The sequence below is a fragment of the Manacus vitellinus genome, unplaced genomic scaffold (assembly GCF_001715985.3).
Source record: "Manacus vitellinus isolate BGI_N305 unplaced genomic scaffold, ASM171598v3 scaffold_14_pilon, whole genome shotgun sequence".
Classification (NCBI taxonomy): domain Eukaryota; kingdom Metazoa; phylum Chordata; class Aves; order Passeriformes; family Pipridae; genus Manacus; species Manacus vitellinus.
In genome coordinates, this window is record NW_021939063.1 from 8,548,276 (window position 1) to 8,568,631 (window position 20,356).

The following is a 20,356-nucleotide window of genomic DNA, read 5'->3' on the forward strand; positions in this document are numbered from 1 at the left end:
CCAATGCTGAAGCATTTTCTCACAAGTTGTTTCTTATTCTCGGGTGGAGAGGCAGGATCATGAGCTTACTTTCTCTGTTTGAAATGAGCTGTTGCAATGACATGTTGCAGTTCCAGCAGCATTATTGTAGTAAATTGAATTCAGTGCAGTTTTCTGGTGGTGCAGGTCATTGGACAAGACTTGTAGCTGCTGAGCATCTTTGCATGAATATATTAGTTTCTGAGACAAATGCCATCACTCCAATGTTTAGGCCAAATCCCTGCTCTTTGACTGTTGCACCACAGGTGATGTTTGGTTTCTGCTCTCAGCTCCAGCCACGGCTGTTTATTTCAGTGCTCTTGTACATTTATAATTGGGATAGGTCCATTGATAGCTTCATGAAGTTTCTTCATATGTTTAAAAATATATTAGGCTATATCATCTGGATCAATAAAGATGTAGTTCTTAGCTGAAATGGGTTGCACAACAGGATCTTCTCAGAGCATCACAGCAGTTGTAAATAAAGTCCTTCCGTATCGGGACTTCTGCAGTTCCAATTTGGTCACTGGTTATGGCTTTTGGACCTTCCAAGATCAACAGGTTAATGTGATTCTAAGAATGTGATCATGATTCCTGGTACAAATGTAAGTTTAGATCTGCAGTAAATTTCCACCAGATGAGACTTGGATCAGAGGGTGTTTCTGAGCCACAAACGCTCCCTCAGCTGTTCTCACTGTGGTTCCACTTAGGCACCTGCTGTTGCCCAAGGCTGCCCCTGAGGCCAGGAGCTGCAGAAAAGGACGAATCCTACAGTAAAACACCTCTTGCTATGAGGAACTGAGCTTTTAGTTGACCTACTTGACATACCCTAAAGGCATTTAGAGGGAATATCAAATATATGAAAGACCTGTTTAAATGAGAAGTGAACAGTTCTGAATGTCGTATTTCCCTGCTGTGGCCCTCTGTCTTGTGGAGTCACTGTACTTTGTGTAGCAGTACTTTGTACTTCAGTCTGCTATCTTGCATGATTCAGTCTATGAGCCACATCAGTACTTAAATTAGATGTATTGACTTTTAGAAGTAAAATAGTATTTATTGTTCATTTCTTGAAACTACTGCATATTTCATTGACTTTAAAAATTATTTTAAGTAGTTCCAGTGGAGTAAGAGGATCAGGTAGAATAAAAAACCCCACTGTATAAAGCTGCAATGTGGTCTTCAAAGAGTGCACTTATCATAGTGTGGAGAGATCCATGTCAAAGATATGCAGTGATTGCTCTTGGCTCTAGTGGAACCACTAATTCTCTGTTTTATTGCGTAAATCTGATCATCTCTATTAGTGTAAACATGAACTGAGCTACCTTATCAAGATCAAGTTATTTAGATAATTTGTCGTATCTTAATGGCTTTTTTTATTAATGGTGAGATGTGCCAGAGCAATATAAAAAAACTGGTGTGTGTGTGTTTAATAGTCTGAAGCAATTTTTAAGTTTTTATTGTAACTTTATTGCATTTGCATTGGTTCTTAATCATCTTTATTGTTCACAGCTATGCTATTTCCCAAACTTGCAAGTTCTATGATATACTATTTTCTGTATTGTTCCAAAGCAACCTTCTAAAATATATTTCAATGCAGTTCTAGTAAAACCCTATAAAGAGTTCTCCTCCACCTTTTCCTATTATGAGATGCTCACTTTTAATCCAAATAACCTCTGCAGATTTTCTTCCAGAAGTCAGCCACTCCGTCTTCTTCAATAGGGCATATTCTGGGCCTGGGGAAACGTCAGTTTTTGCTTTGCTACAGTTTTATGGACGTCCTGATTCTGTGGGTTTACTGGGAACTGAATAGATGCCTTGATATATTGTTGTTGTAATGAAGCAGAATATGTATTTGATTAATTTTTAAGGGCTTTTTGATGCTCTGTGTGTGTACGTGTTCACTCACTTCTTAACTCCTTCTATAGACAGTGTCTGTGGAACCATTATTGTTTTCCTCACATAGAGAAATTGCTCCCATAACCTTCAAAATGTGAAGAATTGTTCAAGGGCAGAAAAAAGATAAATGACTGGCAGTTGTTTTTCAGTTATATTAATTTTATTAGTCATGCATTCTCCTGTGGTTTTTTGCAGAGCTCTGGGATTTCTTTCTGTTAGCAATTAGAGCTTTTAAACAAAGAAAACTTCTGCTTAGATGCAATGATGAATTTAATACCCCTGCCTACACTCCTCAGTGAGAATCTAGGGACATTGTGGTGAGTTTTAATACCTGAAGCTTTGTCTGACTGATTCTCTCTGCTTGGGGCACTTGATGCAAATTCATGTAAAACAGAGTGGAAGAAAAGAATAATCCCTCACCCCACAGCACATTATTGCTGCATTCCCATCAGCTTATGGATGTGCAGAGGGGTCTCTCATACAGACACATAACATAGAAATAATCACTTTTTGCAGTGTTCTGCAGCTGGTTCTTCTGGCCCCAAGGTGCTGTATTCCCTTCTCCATGAGGGCTGGACTGGCCCCTGAGCAGGAGGCCAGCAGGGGACACCATCCCTACGTGTCCCTCAGATGCTCCCTGCTGTTACCCAGCCATGGGGGCAGCATCTAATCTGTATTAATCCTCAAATGAGCAAAGCCCTGACCTCCAAGGTCAGAATTGTTGTTGAGTGTTGCTCTCTAAGTGATGGGGTGTTTTCAGTGGAAGGGAGAGCAGAGACTACCATGCTTTAAGTCATTCACCTAAGCTTATGAAATACATGAAGCAATGTTGTCTCATAGGTATCACATTTGGGACACTTTTTAAAGGAAAACCAATTAGTCAAAACCAAAACATTGCTGAAAAAGTCAGTTTTGATGTTAAGTTTCCCCAACTTAAATTATTAAGGAAAATTTTTAACTAAAATACTTTTTATGTAAAATACTCGAATGCCCAAAATAGATATTTTAGGAGTTACTAAAGTTTTGGAAATGTTATTAACTACTACTTTTCATCTTTGAACTGTGCTTTTAATTATTTATTTTTTTGAGATTTTGACTCTTGTACTGTTGTGAGAGAGAAGGAACAGGACCAGTACTTCCATTCCCATGTGAGCTATGGATTCCTGACCACGTTACACATTGAAAATAAATAATTTTACCTGAGTTAAGAAATTTTGTAACAAACGGTGCAGAAAGCTAATATTGGTGAAACCCAACAGCTTCATACAGAAGCAATTACCCTTTCACTTTTAGATATTCTGCCTTTTCCCCCTTGTATTTTGTTCTTTTAAAACCTCACATATTAAGAAAACCTGTCAATTTTAATGTTTTTAAGTGGTTCCTCAAGAAGACAAAGAAAAAAAAAGAACTTTATTCCTATTGTTAGAATGTCAGTACCTGGAGAGCCTTTAATTTTTTCCTTTATAAAGCTTTGAATTGTTCTGTTTGAAGTTCAAATTCAGGAATAAAACAAGAGTCAAAACTGAAAGTATGTTTCTATATAGCAAATTAATGGACTTAACCAGGAAAAAGCTGTGTTTAGTTCTAAAGCTTGTCACATAAAAGGAATTTTAACCTCTTTGGGGTTTCTTTTTTTTTTGATCCCCCAAAGGCCATTTTTCTAACATTTTAGAACTACAGAATGTGTGTACCTTGATAGTTGTGTGTGAAAATTTATAATGGGCACTTCGTGAGGTTGATCAGAATCCCATTGAAGGGAACACAGAGCCTGGCTTAGACCTTAAATGCAGAATTACAATAATTTAAGCTTCAAAGTCAAAATTCGTATAAAGCAAATAAAAATTACAGCTGTGCCTTTGAATTTCAGGCTCCCCTCTATGTGTATTAGTGGAAGGAAAATTTCATTTCAAGTGGTCATTATGCAGGTGTTGGCCACGTGTTTTGCTTTTCTTGTAGAAACTGAGTCCTCCCTGTCCGACCAACTCAAAGTCACGGTGCAGTTACCAAGTGCTCACTTTCCAGTCATGACCCATCACCTCCAGTGAGAGCACGTCCTGCAGTACTTACATGTCCATGGGGAATTTGTACTTGTGCTCGGCACTGCTGAGCGTGGCTTTGACAGTTCCAGGGGCCCGTTGCAGAACCACATTGCAGTAACATCTCTCAGTGCCAGTCTCAGAGGGCCCTGGTTATTATGGTCTGAAAGGTCAGTGGAAGAGCAAGAGGGATTTACAGAAATGTGTGCAGACTTGGCTGTTGAGGGCTGAGAGCTGAGAGCTGGCACACATGTTCAAGCATCCTTGTGCTGCTGGTGTTCAGAAACTGTTGAACCGTGTGTGCTTGGCCACCAGTCTGAGCTTTTCCAAACAAGTCACAATCTTAACAGACCAACAGGCTGTTAATTTGAATTATTGAGGAGGTTCATGGTCTTTGGTGCATCAAACGCCTGCCCAGGGTTGTGCAGGGAGTGGTCTGCTGTGCCCAATATATAAAAGGACAAGAGATTTGGTTGAAAACATTGGTCATCCTTAGGTTTTAGCTCAGTCTGAGGGCAGCGGGTCTGATCCACTCTTGCTTTGCAGCTACTTTATGGTTATACACTTCCACTAAAATACCTGGAGTTTTAAGCTACTATCTACTGGTATTCTTTGAAAAACACTGACATTCCTAGTTGTTTAATGAATCTTTAATGGAGCTTTTAGTGTGTGTGAGGGTTTGCATATTGATTTGTGTGTGCATATTTGGGTATTAAGAAGAAAAGTAAAGCTATTGAGAGACGTCTGCAAGATTTAGAGAGAGAAATGTATTGTTATGGATTAGAATAAGGTGTAAAGGTTTTTCACTCCTTAAAATGGAGAAGTTGACATATTAAATTGCATATACTCTAATGATGTGGACTGACTCAGAGAATTTGAAGGAAATAACAGCTGTGCACATCAAAGCTTAAAAATAGAAACTTCATCAGTCAGTAGCAGTTCAGAATGAATGAAGAAATCACGAAATTATTAATTATAGTGTTTAGAGAAAGGAAACATTAAGTTCTAGCTTTCTGAAGGGAGAATGCTGTCTTCAATCATGCAGCTCGTCTGCTGGGTATCAGCCCCTTGTCCTGCTGAGCCACTCTGTTAAAGTGGGGGCTGTTGTCCAAACATAGGCACCTACTGCAGTTTCAGATACCCCAAGATGATTCAGGTTTCCCACCTGAATGACAATTATGACATAGGGCATATGGGAGATCCTGCCCTTCTGGAGTGGCAGCTGGATGCCCTGAGGCATCTCAGATGGCAGTAGATGCTTCTGTCTAAGGAGTAATTGCACACAGACATAAGTACAAACTCTCTTTCACTTGCAGCTTTAATACACAGGCATCAGGAGTTCCTAGCAGTGTTTTTGCAGTGGGTAATTGCAGAAAGCAATGAACAATTTATGTAATTTTAAACTTAGGAAGAATTTTGAGGTGAATAGAACAGTTATACAGCTTAAAATCTGACCAGGATATAAAGTTAAAAACTATCCTAATGTCAAAAATTGTAGTTAAAAACTATGATTTAAAGTTGCAGGGGATGGTTGTTTTCTTAATGACCTCAAATCCATGAATTCATTCTAACATTTGCCTTTTAATATATTCATAGTTAAATATAGCTTGAATGTTGTCCTAATTACATTCTCATGTTAATTTAGCTCTGATTCAGAATTTCGATCATTATTCTTTGTAGAATTATTTTGAAATGATGGAAAGTTCAGTAAAGATGCTCTAGTGTGTGATTGTGCCTTTGAATTATTTATCACGTTCCAAGACAGAAATATAGTTAAAACCTAGTTTGAGTTGTAAATGAGTTTTGGTAATGTAAGGAGGAAGTGCAAATCCTTTTTGCAGAACGACATGTTTTATGGGTGCATCATTAGGTGCTGCAGGAGAGCTTTGAGGCCCCGTGTGAGCAGAGAGGCTCCCGCTTAATAAGGAAACATCCACTGCCCCAACTGGCAAATGCTGTCTAAGCAGATGAGACAGATAAAGTGTGGAAGGGGAGAGGGAGAGATACAGAGGCAACTTGCCGAAGTGACAGTGCAGATTAGCGGCAAAATTAAGAAAAGAAAACAGATGTCCTGTGTTGGTCACAACCAGCCCTCTCCCTCTGCAATGTGCTATGGAAACAAAAGCTCTCACAAGCAGTGTTTAGCTCGTGTTTTTCACAACCCTCTGCAGTGGCAAGTAGTACAGGGCTAATATCAGGTTGAAGAAGCCATGATTAATGCAAAAATTATGTTTGTGGCCCTGAGCTAGGTAGAGAACAAACAATTGCTGCCGAGGTGTGTACGAGTCTGAGAGGGTGAGAAACTTCTGGGGAAAATTCTAAAGGAGAAAAGGAAACTTGTCTTAATGTAAGCAGCAGTTTTGCTAGAGGTAAGTGAGGGGAAATTCTTCATTTATAAATGGTTCATTGAGCCATGATAATAAAGCAGTGCTGCAGAAGAAGGATAATTATCTACTTAAGTATCAGATGCCCTAAGGGTACAAGCTTCCCTTCTTTCCTTTGAAAAATGAACTCAGATTAAACGAATGTCCTTTTTCCTGTTTTAGTGTTGACATGGATTTCCTTTTTATGAGTAAAATTAATTAGTTTTCCTATTCCTTCATGCTTGGTATGGAAATCAGGTCTGCCAAGCAACTTTCCAGCTCTTCCCTTGGGCCCCGAGCTCAGCCAATGGCATCCTTTATGGAGGTGCTTTGTACAGTGTGCTGGGAAGGCACAAATGAACTACAAGGGGTTTACTGTGCCCAGTAGCTTACCAAGAGGCACAGCATCTCAGAACCAAAACCCCACAAAACCAGGCTTTTTGTCCCCTTCCAGGATTGTTTTGCTTCCAAGTACCTGCTTTCTAAATATATACATCTCCTTTATTAAATGTTAATATGGTAAATTGTAAAAAGAGAAAAGGAGAATAGTGGTGGCATAGCTGATGCTGCACTAGAAAAACCAAGAAACAGATTTTCAGAGCAGATTAACACCCACAACTGGGACCAGTCTTCTCCTGTTCTGCTGGGAGCTGCTGGAGGTGGAGCTCGCTTGAAAATTCTGCTCCCACTTTCACAAATATCCATTACAGACTTGTCTGTCCTCATCTGGACTCTGAAAAATGATCAAAACCTGCCAGTACTTCTTTACTTCAAAAAATGTCTGGTTTTCTCCCCATCAGAAATATAAGTGTGATTCCTACAGTAAACTTGGTGAATGCAAACATGTTGTCTCTGTGCTTATGGAAATAATTAATCTTTCACATGTATTAATCTTTCCTTGTTTCAAATGTCTCATGTGGTTCTTGAAAATCAGGTTGATGTAACATTTGTGTGAACCTGTTAACTTCAGAGCAGCTCCTAGTTATCTTTCCTGGATTATAGAGAATATTCCTGAATACCTGCAGGCTTCAAGAGGCAGTAAAAATAAAGATGGCTGTAATACAATGGCATGGAACTTAATTTTCTTCAAATAGTCCTTTGAACACTCATTTTAATACTGAAAAAAATAATTTTCATAGCCTTTGGTCATGAAAGTTCAAGTGATGTTAAAGGTTATCTTAAGGTCTTTATTCTGCAAATACTATTCTGTAAGTCAGCAAAGAATCCTGTCTGCAGGGAAGTGAAATGAGAATCAAGTCCCAAGTTCTTGCTTGTTGGATTTACACAACTGAGGCTCTGCTAATAATTCTGGACCATATTAATAATGTTACAAAATTGACTTTCAAGCAAGAAATCATAGCAATTATTAATTACTGTGAACACAGCAGATCCGATGACTGTGAACAGCATCTGTGTACTTCCATTATTTACTTTATAACTTCATTTCACTGACTCACGAAGCACAGTCACCAAGGTAGAATTAAATCAGAGTATGTTTACAAGGTTGTGAACACTGTGCTTAAAAGGAAACAGTCTTAATTATCTTATTTTAAAAAAAAATAATATTTATAACAGTTGAGCATTCCTTGTGAATCTTAATTAATGTCATGTACAAAGAAGCAATCTACTATAATCAGCACACTGTCAGCTTTTCACATTTAGGTACCAAAAATTAGAGTTGTAAGATCAAGATTTTTAAAAATACATATCACATATGTGGAAAAGTATTGTAAAACTGCTGTCTCGGACCACCCTCCCAAACCTGTCTTAAATTCTTTTGGTTTTCCGCTATTTTTAATCACAAAGGAAAATGTCTCTGACTTTCAGAGCTGCTAACACGAGCATTTCTCCACTGAGATGGTAAATTTGAGTGTGTGAAAACTCCTTTCCTTTAGATGTCTCAGTAGTAGCACATGGACCTTAGTGTGGTAATTTTGGCCATATCTGAGGGATTTGAGGAAACAAGATCTGAACAAAGCATCCTAAGATTCTCCGTATTTAGCTCTATGTTTTAGATGCTCTTGCTGTATCATCAGAGAGGAAGAGTTTAGTCACTTTGGAGGTGATCACAACCAGGTTACGAGCTGGGGGTTGAGACACTCCTCCTCATGGACCTTGTGTTTGTGCCTTGACACTGCCACCTTCAGATGTCCTCGTTTGTCCCCTGCGGCCGGTGGAGCGTTTCCGTGACCTGTGTCCCGAGGAAGTGGCTGATTTATTTCGTACGGCGCAGAGGGTTGGGAATGTGGTGGAGAAACACTTCTGCGGCACCTCGCTCACCATCTCAGTCCAGGTTTGTGAGACAGTCAGCTAAAAAAAAAAAGGTTTAATGGTTTGTTTTATCAAGCTTTCAACCTTCTTCTCTGGTCCAATGAGAAAAGGACATTGGAACTTCAAGGGGCAATAAATGCAAGATCATAGTAATAAAAAAAAAAGAAACCAAATGACTGCATTGCAGTCTTCCAGATTTGCCACTGAAAAAACCTAAAAGGCAAGCCACTGGGAAAGTGGGGTTAATTAATAACTGCAAAACTTTGGAATAAGCCTGGAAACACTCCCAAACACAGTGCTTGTTTGTGAATATTTCAGCAAACACTCTTCCTTGAAAGGAGCATTTTCAGGACTGACCTAGAGAAGGCAGCCACATCTCCTTGTTCTGCACGTAACCCAGTGCTTAAGATGGAAATAGTGATTCCTCCTCACAGCTATTTATATACAGGAAGAGTGATGTAGCCATGTAAATATGTTTCTGACCTTTCAGTTATTTCTGCTGGGTGTTTTTATACCAAAAATGAGTTCTGTTTAAAGCAAACCAGAAGACTAAGCCCATTCATTAGAATCAAAATTTAAGCAAGCATACTGGGATTAAATTCTCACTTTCATGTGTGTTTTATGTTCACAAGGATCAGAAATCTCTTGCTAGCTATTGAAAAATATGATCTAAAAGAATGAAAAACTGCTGTTTCTGTTATCTAAGACAGAGTTGCTCCCTTTGTCATGGCCCGATATGAAAAGGAGGCATGTCCAAAAACTTTGTGTTGAATGGTCCTCAGGAAAAATATGCTAAATTAACATACAGTGTAATTGCATGTAAATGATTATTGAGTAAGATTTCTGAATTCCTGTGTGATCCTTGTTAGATCCTCTAACCTGAGACTTCTTCCTTTGCTTACAGGATGGCCCCGAAGCCGGACAAACAGTGAAGGTGAGTGCTTATTATGCAGAATACAAATTAAGAAACAATTATAAGAACTAATTAAAGATCAAAGCTGGTCATCTGCAGACCATTGCTGTATTGTTATTTTATCCTTGAGATCAAAAAATCTCAAGTGTACAATAGCAATAAGTACTTTTCACGGAAATTGCTCAAGATAATGTTTACAGGTTTTCTTCCTAGACAAAAATATTCAATCAAGAAAATATCTTTTCTAAGGTGCTCTGTGTATTTATGCAAGGAAAGCCTCATGAACCAGGCATCTGTTTTAGTTTTTTTGTTTGTTTTATGGAGAAAATATTGCCCTTCCATTCATAATCTCTTTGTTTTTCTGTTTATTGCCTAATGAGTTGTAGCTAATTATAGGAACAGTTAAACTGAACCACATTATGAAAAATATACCTTTTGTCTATCCTTTCTCTCAACACATTCATACCACACTCTTGTTACTGAAGTTCAAATGTAATGGAGCCAGTGAAGCTTAAAACCAGATTTTAAGTGTACTTCTAAAGAAAAGGCGGGGGTTGGAGGGGAAGAGGAGGATTTATGATTATAGTCTCCACTTGAGTAATAACACAGATAACATCCAAGATGGCTCTCCAGCCATGTTTCACTGCCTCGTAATGCAAATGCATGTGTAGTTAGATGATGTGCCTGAACATTAGATAAAGGCTATTTTTCACGTTTGGAATCAAAGGAAATATGGCTACGGGTTAGCACTTCGTAAAATCAAATTAGTTGTCTCAGAGAAGCTGTTTGGGTTGATTAAGAGAACTGTAACAACCAAACGATGGTGTATAGCAACATTTTACTTTTTTCCAATTTGCCGTATTGACCTTATTTTTCCTACTGTTTTTTGTTGCCTGCTTTGAATATTTAACAGAGAGGTTACAGGGAGAGAGAAGGAAAATGAGAAAATCCCCAAACTTTGGGAAGTGATGAAGGAATGTAATATAATTTACTTCAGTACTGTGACAAAAAAGATTACTTGGCTCATGATGTGGAGTGCATGGGAGTGGGTTTCACTGGGAATGTCTGTTGATAGGTGAAATAATAAGTTTAAATACTTTCAAAGTAAATTCTGTCACTATCAACAACATGTTTTAAGAAGCAAATGACAAGATTTCTTTTAATATCTTGGACAAATGTTTTTTCTCTGTAAGGAAAAGGTTTATAGGAATGATTATATTAATATGTGAGAAAAATTTCTAATATGAATGAGCAAAGCCAGATGTAAAAATTCCCATCCTCTGTGATTGTGAACAGTAACAAAAGCTTATGTAGACCTTAAAAAGGCAGGATGTCCTGTATTGTTTTATATTCCTACTGGAAACAAGGAGCATTAAGTGTTAATCTGTTACAAAATGGCAGCCACCCTTCATGCTTCCTTCTCACACTTTTAATAAGCACTGAGATGAAAGCACTGATTTTAAACTGTGAACCCCCAGACTTTGTAATAATGAGTGTGTATTCATAAATCAGAGGTTATCAGTTTGCATTTCTCTACTTTTCTGCACCATTGGGTAACACTGTAATTTATCATCTTCACTTTGGGATGTTTATCATCCAAAAATGCCAACAACTATTTTCTTCAGAGAACTTAGAGCTTTTAAAACTTCAATCAGGGAAGAAATTACTATGATCAAGATCTTCTTTTAAGTGAACAGTGTGGTGGATACAGAAATGGCTGGTTTCATTCAAACTACTCTGAATTAGAAAGTTTGAAAAAACACCTATGTGACCCACAAATAATTTATGAACCTTAAATTCAACGTGTCATGTGTTTCTGTCAGTGGATTTCTTTGGATGTTTGTTTTTCATATATCAGAATGCACTGTAATCCAGTCTTCCTCTGAGGGAGCTTTTAATTAAAATTTCTGGAACAGACTAAACATTAGAAAAACATTCTAATAGTAAGACTAGCAAAACATCACAATAAATATCCAAGGGAGTCTGTGTAATCTGTTTAAGTAGGGTAGGCAAGCGTATCTTAGGAGCTAATTAGGTGTAGCTGAATTTGCTTTGAAGGGGGTCACATACCAGATGGCTTCAGGAGTCCTTTCCATTTGTATTTTGTAAAATTTTGTATACCTGTATAGATGTAGGCCACTGTATGTGCTAAGTAGGAACAGAATTACAGGAGGCAGGAGAGTACTGGCTGTTAAATTGCTCAGTGCAAAGCTTCGCTACAAAATGGGAAGGGTTATCAGCCTAACTGAAGGCAAAAACTGGGAAATTTTATCTGAAAATTTAGGTAATTCACTTTGTTTGTCCACAGGAAGGAACAGTAATCCATGTCCAAGAAAAGTCTTGAACCTGAGTATGAGTCTCAGGTCTTTCTTTGCAATGGAGATGCTGAAAATTATATGTGCAACGTATGCAACAGGTTGAAAGGAGGTTACCCTTTCAGTGTGATCTGGATAGAAATCAGTGATAAGATTGTCTGCCAGTGTTACATTTTCCTTGTGCTGGTGTGAAAGCTGCTCATGATGTGACATGTACTGCAGTGTCAGGATACTTCACTGGTGCATTTTGTGCTAAAACCTTCCTAGCTAACTAATGGGAAGCTGTTCATAATCCAACTGTAGTTTCATTATAGCTGTACTCTGTTCCTCCTTTGAATCTAAGGTAGCAGAGCCTGCAGGACAATGTTCTAGGGAAGTTTATGGTCCTTCCAAATTCCCCCATTATTGTAGTCTGTGTGTTTGCATTGGATGGGTCCTTGGAAGTAATTCTACCTGACCCTCAGCTCACCAATACTTTGCAAGTATAGGTGGGTCTTTTCTTACCCTTTAGCAGCTGGAAATATACACTTGGTAAGGAATTCTGAACCATGTCCCAAGTCTCAGACCATAAAATAATGCAATATCTTGCTTCATAGTATCTCTTCATAGCTCTCCACATATTGTACCTATTCCAATCCTGCCACCTATTTAGGGGAAAAAAAAAATGTCCCTCTCCAGAGATGGTCCCACACTGTGTTTTATTGTAAGAGGTTCTTGTACCACTCACAACAAAGAACCTGAGCATCTGTGGCACCTGAGCAGTGTGTCAGCAAGAAAACCCATCTTTTAGTATTCAAGACATTGAATGCTTCTTCAGAAAGGAAGGAAATTGTATTTAGGTCCTCTCTTAAAGAATATTAATCTCTGCAATTTTGAGCTCTGTTTTTATTGGAGAACACAAAACCCACGGTGTCCTTGTGCCAGAAATGGAGGGTGAGTTTCATGCTGGTTCTGTTTGAGAATGCCTTAAATATCCAGGCAATTTCATGGATCAGGGAAATCAGCTCTGCATCTTAATGCAGGGCTCTTACTGCTATGTCAAGTGAGCGACGTTTCAAGATTTCCCTGCTATATTTTATAGCCTTCTTTTCAGCATCAAGTCAGCAAATGCTCCAGCTGCCTTGGTGGATGTATAGCATAGTGTAGAATAAACTCTCAGGTTTACCTTTTACGTGAGATTCAATCACAAGAAACTCCATGTATCCTGTACTCTGTAAAGGCCAAACAAATCAAGCTGGCAGGAGCATGAGGCAACTAATTTGTCTGTAGAGACAAGATAATATTGCACAGCGAGTGTCCATTGCACAAACACATATGAACACATACTCTATTTTGCAGCAGTGTTGAAGTCTCCAGCAGCTCAGCACCTCCTCTGTTATCCATAAGTGCCTGTTTGCCAGGTACAGGTTCACCTGAATAAATGAGAAAGCAAGGCTGATAGTGGCAGTGTGGGTATATGTGCAGAAAATTATTTTATATGTCACACATTCCGCTAATTATTTTACATGGAGAAGATTTTCTCATGATTATTTTTTGATGTACATGTTTTTCTCTTCCAGATGTTTTTTAATGCTGTGTTAAATCAATCCACCTGGCTTGCATTCCTTAGAAATCTTAACCTGAACTGTAGAGCCTAAGGTTCGTTTAAGCCCTGCAGACTGCTCTTTCATCCTCTTTGTTTATTTATGTCTTGACCCGAAGTCCTGGACTTCAGGTTTGAGACTTTGAATCTAATCTGATCACACTGCAGACTGATTGCATCGGAAGGACTAAATTCTCTAACTGCAATACTTTTGAGGCCTCAGCCTGCTTTCCCTGCAGACCAGCAGGCATGAGTCCTTGTTTAATGGAGCATTGGAAACCTCCTTTTGCTCTCTTAAAAGAACAAAAAAAGCTGGTGTTTGAAAAATGCAAAGATTTTTCTTACCTCTAAACCAATCTAAAAATTCAAATAGGAAAAAAAAATGGAAGAAACGGATTTTTGAAAACCAGATTGTAGTGAAACATGAACAAATCATACTCGTGAGAATGATGGTTCTCTTGAAAGCTCGTGGGATGTCCAAAAATGATTTGATGAAGTGCAGCAGTGTCTTTGAATTGCTCTGAGAACCACTCTAATAGTATTTGGTTGGAGACTATGTAATACTGTGGATAGGTAATTGCTACAGCAAATTCAGTAGTCTCAGGGCTGCTATGTCTGTTTTGAGCTCATAATTTTTTTTCTATTTTGGTACTATATTTAGTTTGGGGTGGTTTGGGGTTAGTGATGTATATTTTCAAAGCTAGGATTATACTGCCCCTCACAGAGATGGAGAAGCAGCAGGCTCATCTAGATACTTTCTCCCCTGTCCCTTAAAGCCTTTTGCTAGCTCTTTGTTTTCTGTGCTTTCTATATAATAATTATTGCCCTTTCCTTCAGGGCTCTTTTCAAAATCTACCTCGTGTTGGTTTAATTCTCTGTTCAGTCCCTTGGCCTGATCTGTGTTTTCTATGATGCAAAATAAGTCCCAATTTTCTCTTTGCTTTGTCAGGTCCTTACTTCTGTTCACTACATGTAACATTTAGGTTTTGATTGAACTATAAGCTTTCCAGGAAAAACATATTTTTGGGGTTTTTTTACCATGCTTACAGTCCAAAGAAACACTGGTAAATCTGTAAACACTCCTCTAATACAAATAATAATAATATACAGGACTTAGAATGAAAACAGTTCTTTAGGCCCCCATAATGTGTACAGATCAGTTCCTGTACTTTAAACATGGTAACAGTTGACAAAAGTAAGAGGTGTCTGTGTCCAGTATACACTCACAGAGAGTTATGGAGATTTTTTTTTAAGGCTGAAGGAGATGAAAGTGGGAATGTGGAAGCAGCCTAGTGATTGATGGACATGACACCACCCTAGCTGAGAATACCAAAGGCCCCGAGGCACTGATAAATTGAAATGATGACCTGGATAATGAAGTCTGATCTAGAAATACCAGGTTGTGAAGTTCCCTGAAGGGATGGGAACTGAAATTTTTGAAAGATTCTATTTAGCGGTGAATTATGATACTTTTGAATCTGGATGATTTTGAATTTCCAGTAGTGAATTTCCTGACATGCTGTACCCCTGACTTGTAAAGTAATATAATTCTCTGTTCCTGCAAAAACACAGAATAGTCTGTATGGACTAGAATATAAAACAAAAAAACAACAAAACAAAACAAAATAGGGTTAAAAATAGGCAAGTATAAATCAGGAAAGCAGATGAAATTTCTAAAGATTTCAGTTGAAGCGTGGGAATGAAAAGGAAGATTTTACTATTCCACACTAGCAGTTCTACCGTTCTTTCCTGCCATATGGATTTCTTAGATGAATATTCTCTTTAGGTAGTTTAATTCCAAAAATATCCCCAGAGCTAGTCACAGATATTGACACTGTCTAAATTAAACTATAATAAGCAAGTAAGTGGGCTCAAACGCTCGTTTGAATCGCCTCAGCGAACAGATATTGAAAGTCAGGCAGCTCTGTTGGCCACATCCAGCATCCAGCCCCTCCTTGCTGGGCACCTTCCCCTGGAGCAGCAGTGCTGGGCAGCTCTCCCAAGGGGCAGTGCTGCCCACCCGCAGAGCCTTCAGCTCCTGTGTGGCATGAAGGGTGTGGGCACTTTTAGGAATGTCCATGGGAGCAGGGATGTGCCTGTCCCAGCCCCCAGCAGCCACATCATGTGTCAGCAGAGCCTTACAAGTCCGGGAGGCCGGTGGCTGTGCCAGCAGCTGCTCCAAGTGGAAGGCGAGCAGTCGCCCATGGAGCCCTGCTCCTGCTGGGACACTGAGTCCTGCAGGGAAGGGTTAAACACTGCCAGGGCTCCCCATGCTCTGCCCTTCTGTGCGGCTCTGGGAGAGCCTGCTCCTGCTTTGACAAAAGATTTTTAAATATACTTCTTTTTTTTTTTTTTCCCCTGGTATATGTTCAGATATTTACAGTTTTCATGACAGATGAATCTTGAACAAATCAGTCATTCAGAAGGGTTTATTTGGGAGGTTGAAAGCTCTTCAATTTTTTTCTTTTTTTTTTTTTAATTCAGTAAACAGAGTTACATTTCAAAATGAGAAAGTATTTCTAGCAGAAAGCTAGAAAAAATTTCCTCTGAAAATGTTATATCAGGGTATTTGACAACAAAAAACTTTTTCTTCGTGAAAACAAAACCTCCTTTGGAAATACTTTCTGTTTTATTGAACTGACATTTTGTGACCAAAAGAAAACAATATAGGAAGGGTTGTTGAGAAATCCATGACATGCTGCTCTTCATTTGCCCCACAATGACTGAGATTAGGATCAAAAATCCTATGTTTTAATTAGAAAGTATCTTTCACTTCTTTGTTCCCATGTTACAGCAATATGTTTTACATTTAAAGCTTTCTCTGTGTCAGAGTATGTACAATCAATCAAATGCCACTCTTGAGTACAGGTCCTACAAATACCCTTTTGTACTGGAAATGTAAAACCTCTTGAAATCCCAGACAATGCATGAGATTTAAAATCATTAATAGCACAGTCAAGGCTGTCTGATTAATTTTTGTGTGGTGAGTGTATGAATTTCTACCAAGCTCCATCTCATCCATAATACTTTTTTTTTCTTTGTCAGTCTCATATCTTATAAACCTCTTCATTTAACTGGGAATGCTTGGCTGTTGGGGTTTTTTTTGTTACGAAATGTTGCTTTCAACTGAATCTGACTCACCAAAAAAGGTGCAAAAAGCATTGCCATTTAATTCAGATGTGTAACTTGATGCTGTTCTGTGTGTTGTAGTAAGTGAAAATTGTTTATTAAGCAAGTGTTGCAAAGCTAGATTTCAGTTTAATAGGTTTCTGACTAAATCTTTCTAAAAATTAATACAATGCTTTATAACAAAATATCTTGTGCCTGTGCTCTGACTTGGTGTGATTTTGCACATTTGTCTTTGTATTCTAACCTACCAGGTACTGCTTCTCCTGAGCTCCACATAAAATTATTCCTATGCTGACCACAGATCAGAAGGGATGTCAAAGGGTCATGTGCAAAACAGATTTCTCTGCTCCATGCCAGTGTGCCTTCTATAAGCAGGCATTAACCCACATTTAAATGGTTTTGTGGTTGAGTTTATTGGGTGTTCTTGCCCAAAGGCATTTTCAGTTGACTGATCTGTGTTAAACTTTGGTGCCTTAGCTGTCTGGCTGGATGCTGTGACATCCAGAATCTCCCAGGGAAGGGCAGAATCATGGTGCTTTGCTCATGTCAGTGACCCAGTTTCAGCCAGACAAAGGGAACCCACTTATTAGAGCCCTGGGTGCCTTATCAGTGGAGTAATAAAGAAAATCTTAAGTTGGCTCCATATTTTTTTTCCCTTAAGGTCACCTCCCCTTCTGAAAATGAAAAAAGCTGTGTACTTAAAGCTGTCCCTGCAGCTCCCCAAGAGAGCCTGCACAGCTTGAATGAGTTTAATTCTTAAAAATGTCAACAAGGCAAGAGTGTACGTCATGTTTTTACATATAATATCAAGGGAATGGAGGCCTCTCCTAGCCCCATGTTCCTTTGTCACAGGAAAAAGCAGTGGTTGCACTGTCCTGTAACCTCTCAAAAGTCTAAGCACATCTGAAATACAAGGATATCTGATCTAATCCATTTTGGTCTGTTCTGGCAGCACCATGTTAGCCCATGCAGAACTTTCTTTCTTTCTTAGAAAGAAAAGCCTCTGCATGAAATGATTTAGAAATGGAAAACTAAGGTTAAAATAATGGAATAAAACTTGCTCAGCTAGCTCCAGAAAGGATGACAGGGTAAAAAGCATGTAATATTTTTACTGTTTAGAAAAAGAGAAAAAGTCAATAATTCCAGATAATGCAACGTGTTTCGGTTCATGCTCTTTGCAAGCCAGGTTTGACAAGCCAAGAGCTTCCCACAAAACAAATCAAAACCCCTCTCTCAAACCTCATCTGCCACATCCCTCCTAAAAGCACACCCTGCTTGGGTGTCCTCTGGCAAGGCTGCTCATACACAGGGTTACTGCTCAATCCCTAAAATTCCTTAAAGCTAAGCTTTTCAAACAATTTAAAATATGCCCTTAAAAAGTCTTGGAGAGCTTTAGAAAAAGTCCCCTCCTCTTTTGCTTAGCAATAGGAAAAGCCCCCGCTGGCTGATGGTGGAGATATTGCTGGAATAGCAGTTTCTGAGGCTGAATGAGAAGGCAGCCAGAGCACCTCCTGTGTGTGCTCACCATTTTATGTTTTCCTTTCACTTTCTTTTAGTGAGGGAGTGAGAACCTGCAGTTTCTGCAGTGCTGCTCAGGTGGTGACTCCCCAGGGAGGTATCTCAGCTAGTGGTGTGTTTTGGAGGTTGGGGACTCCAGCCTGCTCTGTTCTGTTCTGCTGTTTCAGTGACAGCTACTGCTGAATGCACTGCACTGCTTTTCTAGGCAAGTGAGGTGTAGCACTCCCTGAAGAGACAGAAAAACACTCCAACCTTCCCTTTTGCAGAAATCTGAGTGCCAGTGTCTTCAGATGGATTGCACACATATACATGTATCAAATGTTAAGAGCCTTTAAAAAGAGAAAGGAAAAATCATGAAACAAAGCCTGATTCTGACTTAAATGTAGGCAGTTACCTGGTAAAATCAGATGGATCGAGATTTGGCCTCTTCTCAGTTTTGGGTCACATAAAAGAAATCGACATTTATGGATGCAGTTCAGCACAGCTGCCAGGCATTTTCTGGAGAGAAATTCCCTGTTTGACTGGTAGATAACTTGCCAGTCAAGATTAAGATTTTTAAAATAAATTATTCCGTGTCTGAATTAACTACTCTTGCTGCTCATGATTTTCTTTCAATACATAACTCCTCTTCTACCCCTTGATTCTGAAGGAAAAAAATTATCGTTGCAACTTCTGCATAGTTAATTCTATAAATAAAAGCATTTCTCGGTATTTTAGGAATGATGCCACAATTGACATAAATTGGGGAACACCAAAATGAATCTTTCAGCAATTACACTGTCCCTTTTAACTGAGATTACACTCAGCTGTAGAGAGTAGGAAAGAGGCTTTGATTCCCTGCTTTAACACAATTACCTATTTTGGAGATAAACTGTTCCCTTTCAGAGAGCAAAATTCACATTTAATAATTGGCCAGCTAAGTAAAATTCATGTTGAAACTTGCTTTTTTTGCCATTAGGTCTCCACATACATTTTCCTTTCCATCACAAACTGCCTTTTTCTCGAGTCTCAGATGGCTCAGTTCTCCTTGGGAGTTCTCAGTCCCTTGTTAGGTGGAGCAGAGCAGTAATGCAATTTTATCAAATTGTTGTGGCAGAAGTGATTTAGAGAAGGGCCAAGTCATTATTCCTGTTTTATTGAGCAGAGGAAGAGGTTGGGGTTGATAATATGTCAGTCCTTCCGAGGCAGTGCGGAGTCGCGGGGCACTGCCCTGCTCTGGCCATGCCAGGAGGGCTCACATGTATTCAGGATATTTTGGGGTTACTCAGAGATTTTCATTTGCAATGTGTCTTGCTTCTGCCCTAAGCTTTCCTGCCTCCCCTTCCCTTCTCCCACGACCTGGGGCTCGGCTTTGTGCAGGCTGTGGAGGGGATCCTGGGCAGCACACCAGGTGGGAGAGCCCTGAGCAGTTGGTTACCTTTGAGTCAGGGATGGAACCCGTGAGGGTGATTTCTCTGTGGAAGCTGCAAACAGGCTGGGATGGTTAAGCATGGGCTGGCTCTGGGCTAAGAGGCTGCATCTTCTTCTGGACTGGGAATGAGGTGGAATCAGAACTCATTTGTTTCTGCCTGTACCTGTACACAAGGACCAGCGTCACTTCTCTACATAAATCCTTCCTTGTAGCACTTCAGAGCAAGGCTCTGCAACCAGGAGCAGGGGAAAGCTATAGCCTGTGGTAAAGGCAGAAGATTGGAAACACATCCTGTGGTTGCTAGATTGCTCAGGTCTTGGGAAGGAGAAAAATGGTTTCTCCTCTGCTAATCTCCTGTGTTATTATCTCTGAAAACCCAAACCTTTTTCTTTTCTTTTCCATTTATACTTTTTGTGAGTTACCACCTTCATTGCTACCATAAAATCTTCATTTCATGTTGTCTGCCTGGCATCATTGATCTGAATTCTCTCAGTGAGAAGCTGAAAGAATAATAAACTAGGCCAGATGGAGAGTGTTCATGTGAATGATTGTCTTGATCTTACTTGTAAAGATGTTAAAATCTGAAATGCTGAATAATTCTTCTATTTAATTCCATGCATGTTGAATTTCTCTGATTTCAATTATAGTTTTTAGTATTTGAAATAGAAATAATACCCAGAGGTAGCACTTTTTTTTTTCTTTTTATATATTTATGAATGAGTTTTATTAATTCTCCATTGAAAAGGTATAGAAAAGGCAATAATACTGTGATAATTTTTCACCTGGCATTCCAACACACCTGATCTGGAAAGGAGTTATCATTAGGGAGTGGTCAGTCTGCCCAGATTGAGGAGTGGATCAGTTCACACTGTATTTAATGAATGCTCTTTTTTTTCCCTGCAAA

General features: G+C 39.1%; 1 protein-coding gene across 1 annotated transcript in view; it reads left to right on the forward strand.

Annotated features, from left to right (window-relative positions):
- Positions 1 to 20,356, forward strand: part of FHIT (fragile histidine triad diadenosine triphosphatase) — a 543,072-nt gene that overhangs the window by 394,255 nt on the left and 128,461 nt on the right. Inside the window, exons 4-5 of the mRNA XM_018068744.2 lie at positions 8,461 to 8,606; positions 9,489 to 9,518. Coding sequence (XP_017924233.2) covers positions 8,461 to 8,606; positions 9,489 to 9,518 — 176 coding nt within the window. The remainder of the gene's footprint in view (positions 1 to 8,460; positions 8,607 to 9,488; positions 9,519 to 20,356) is intronic.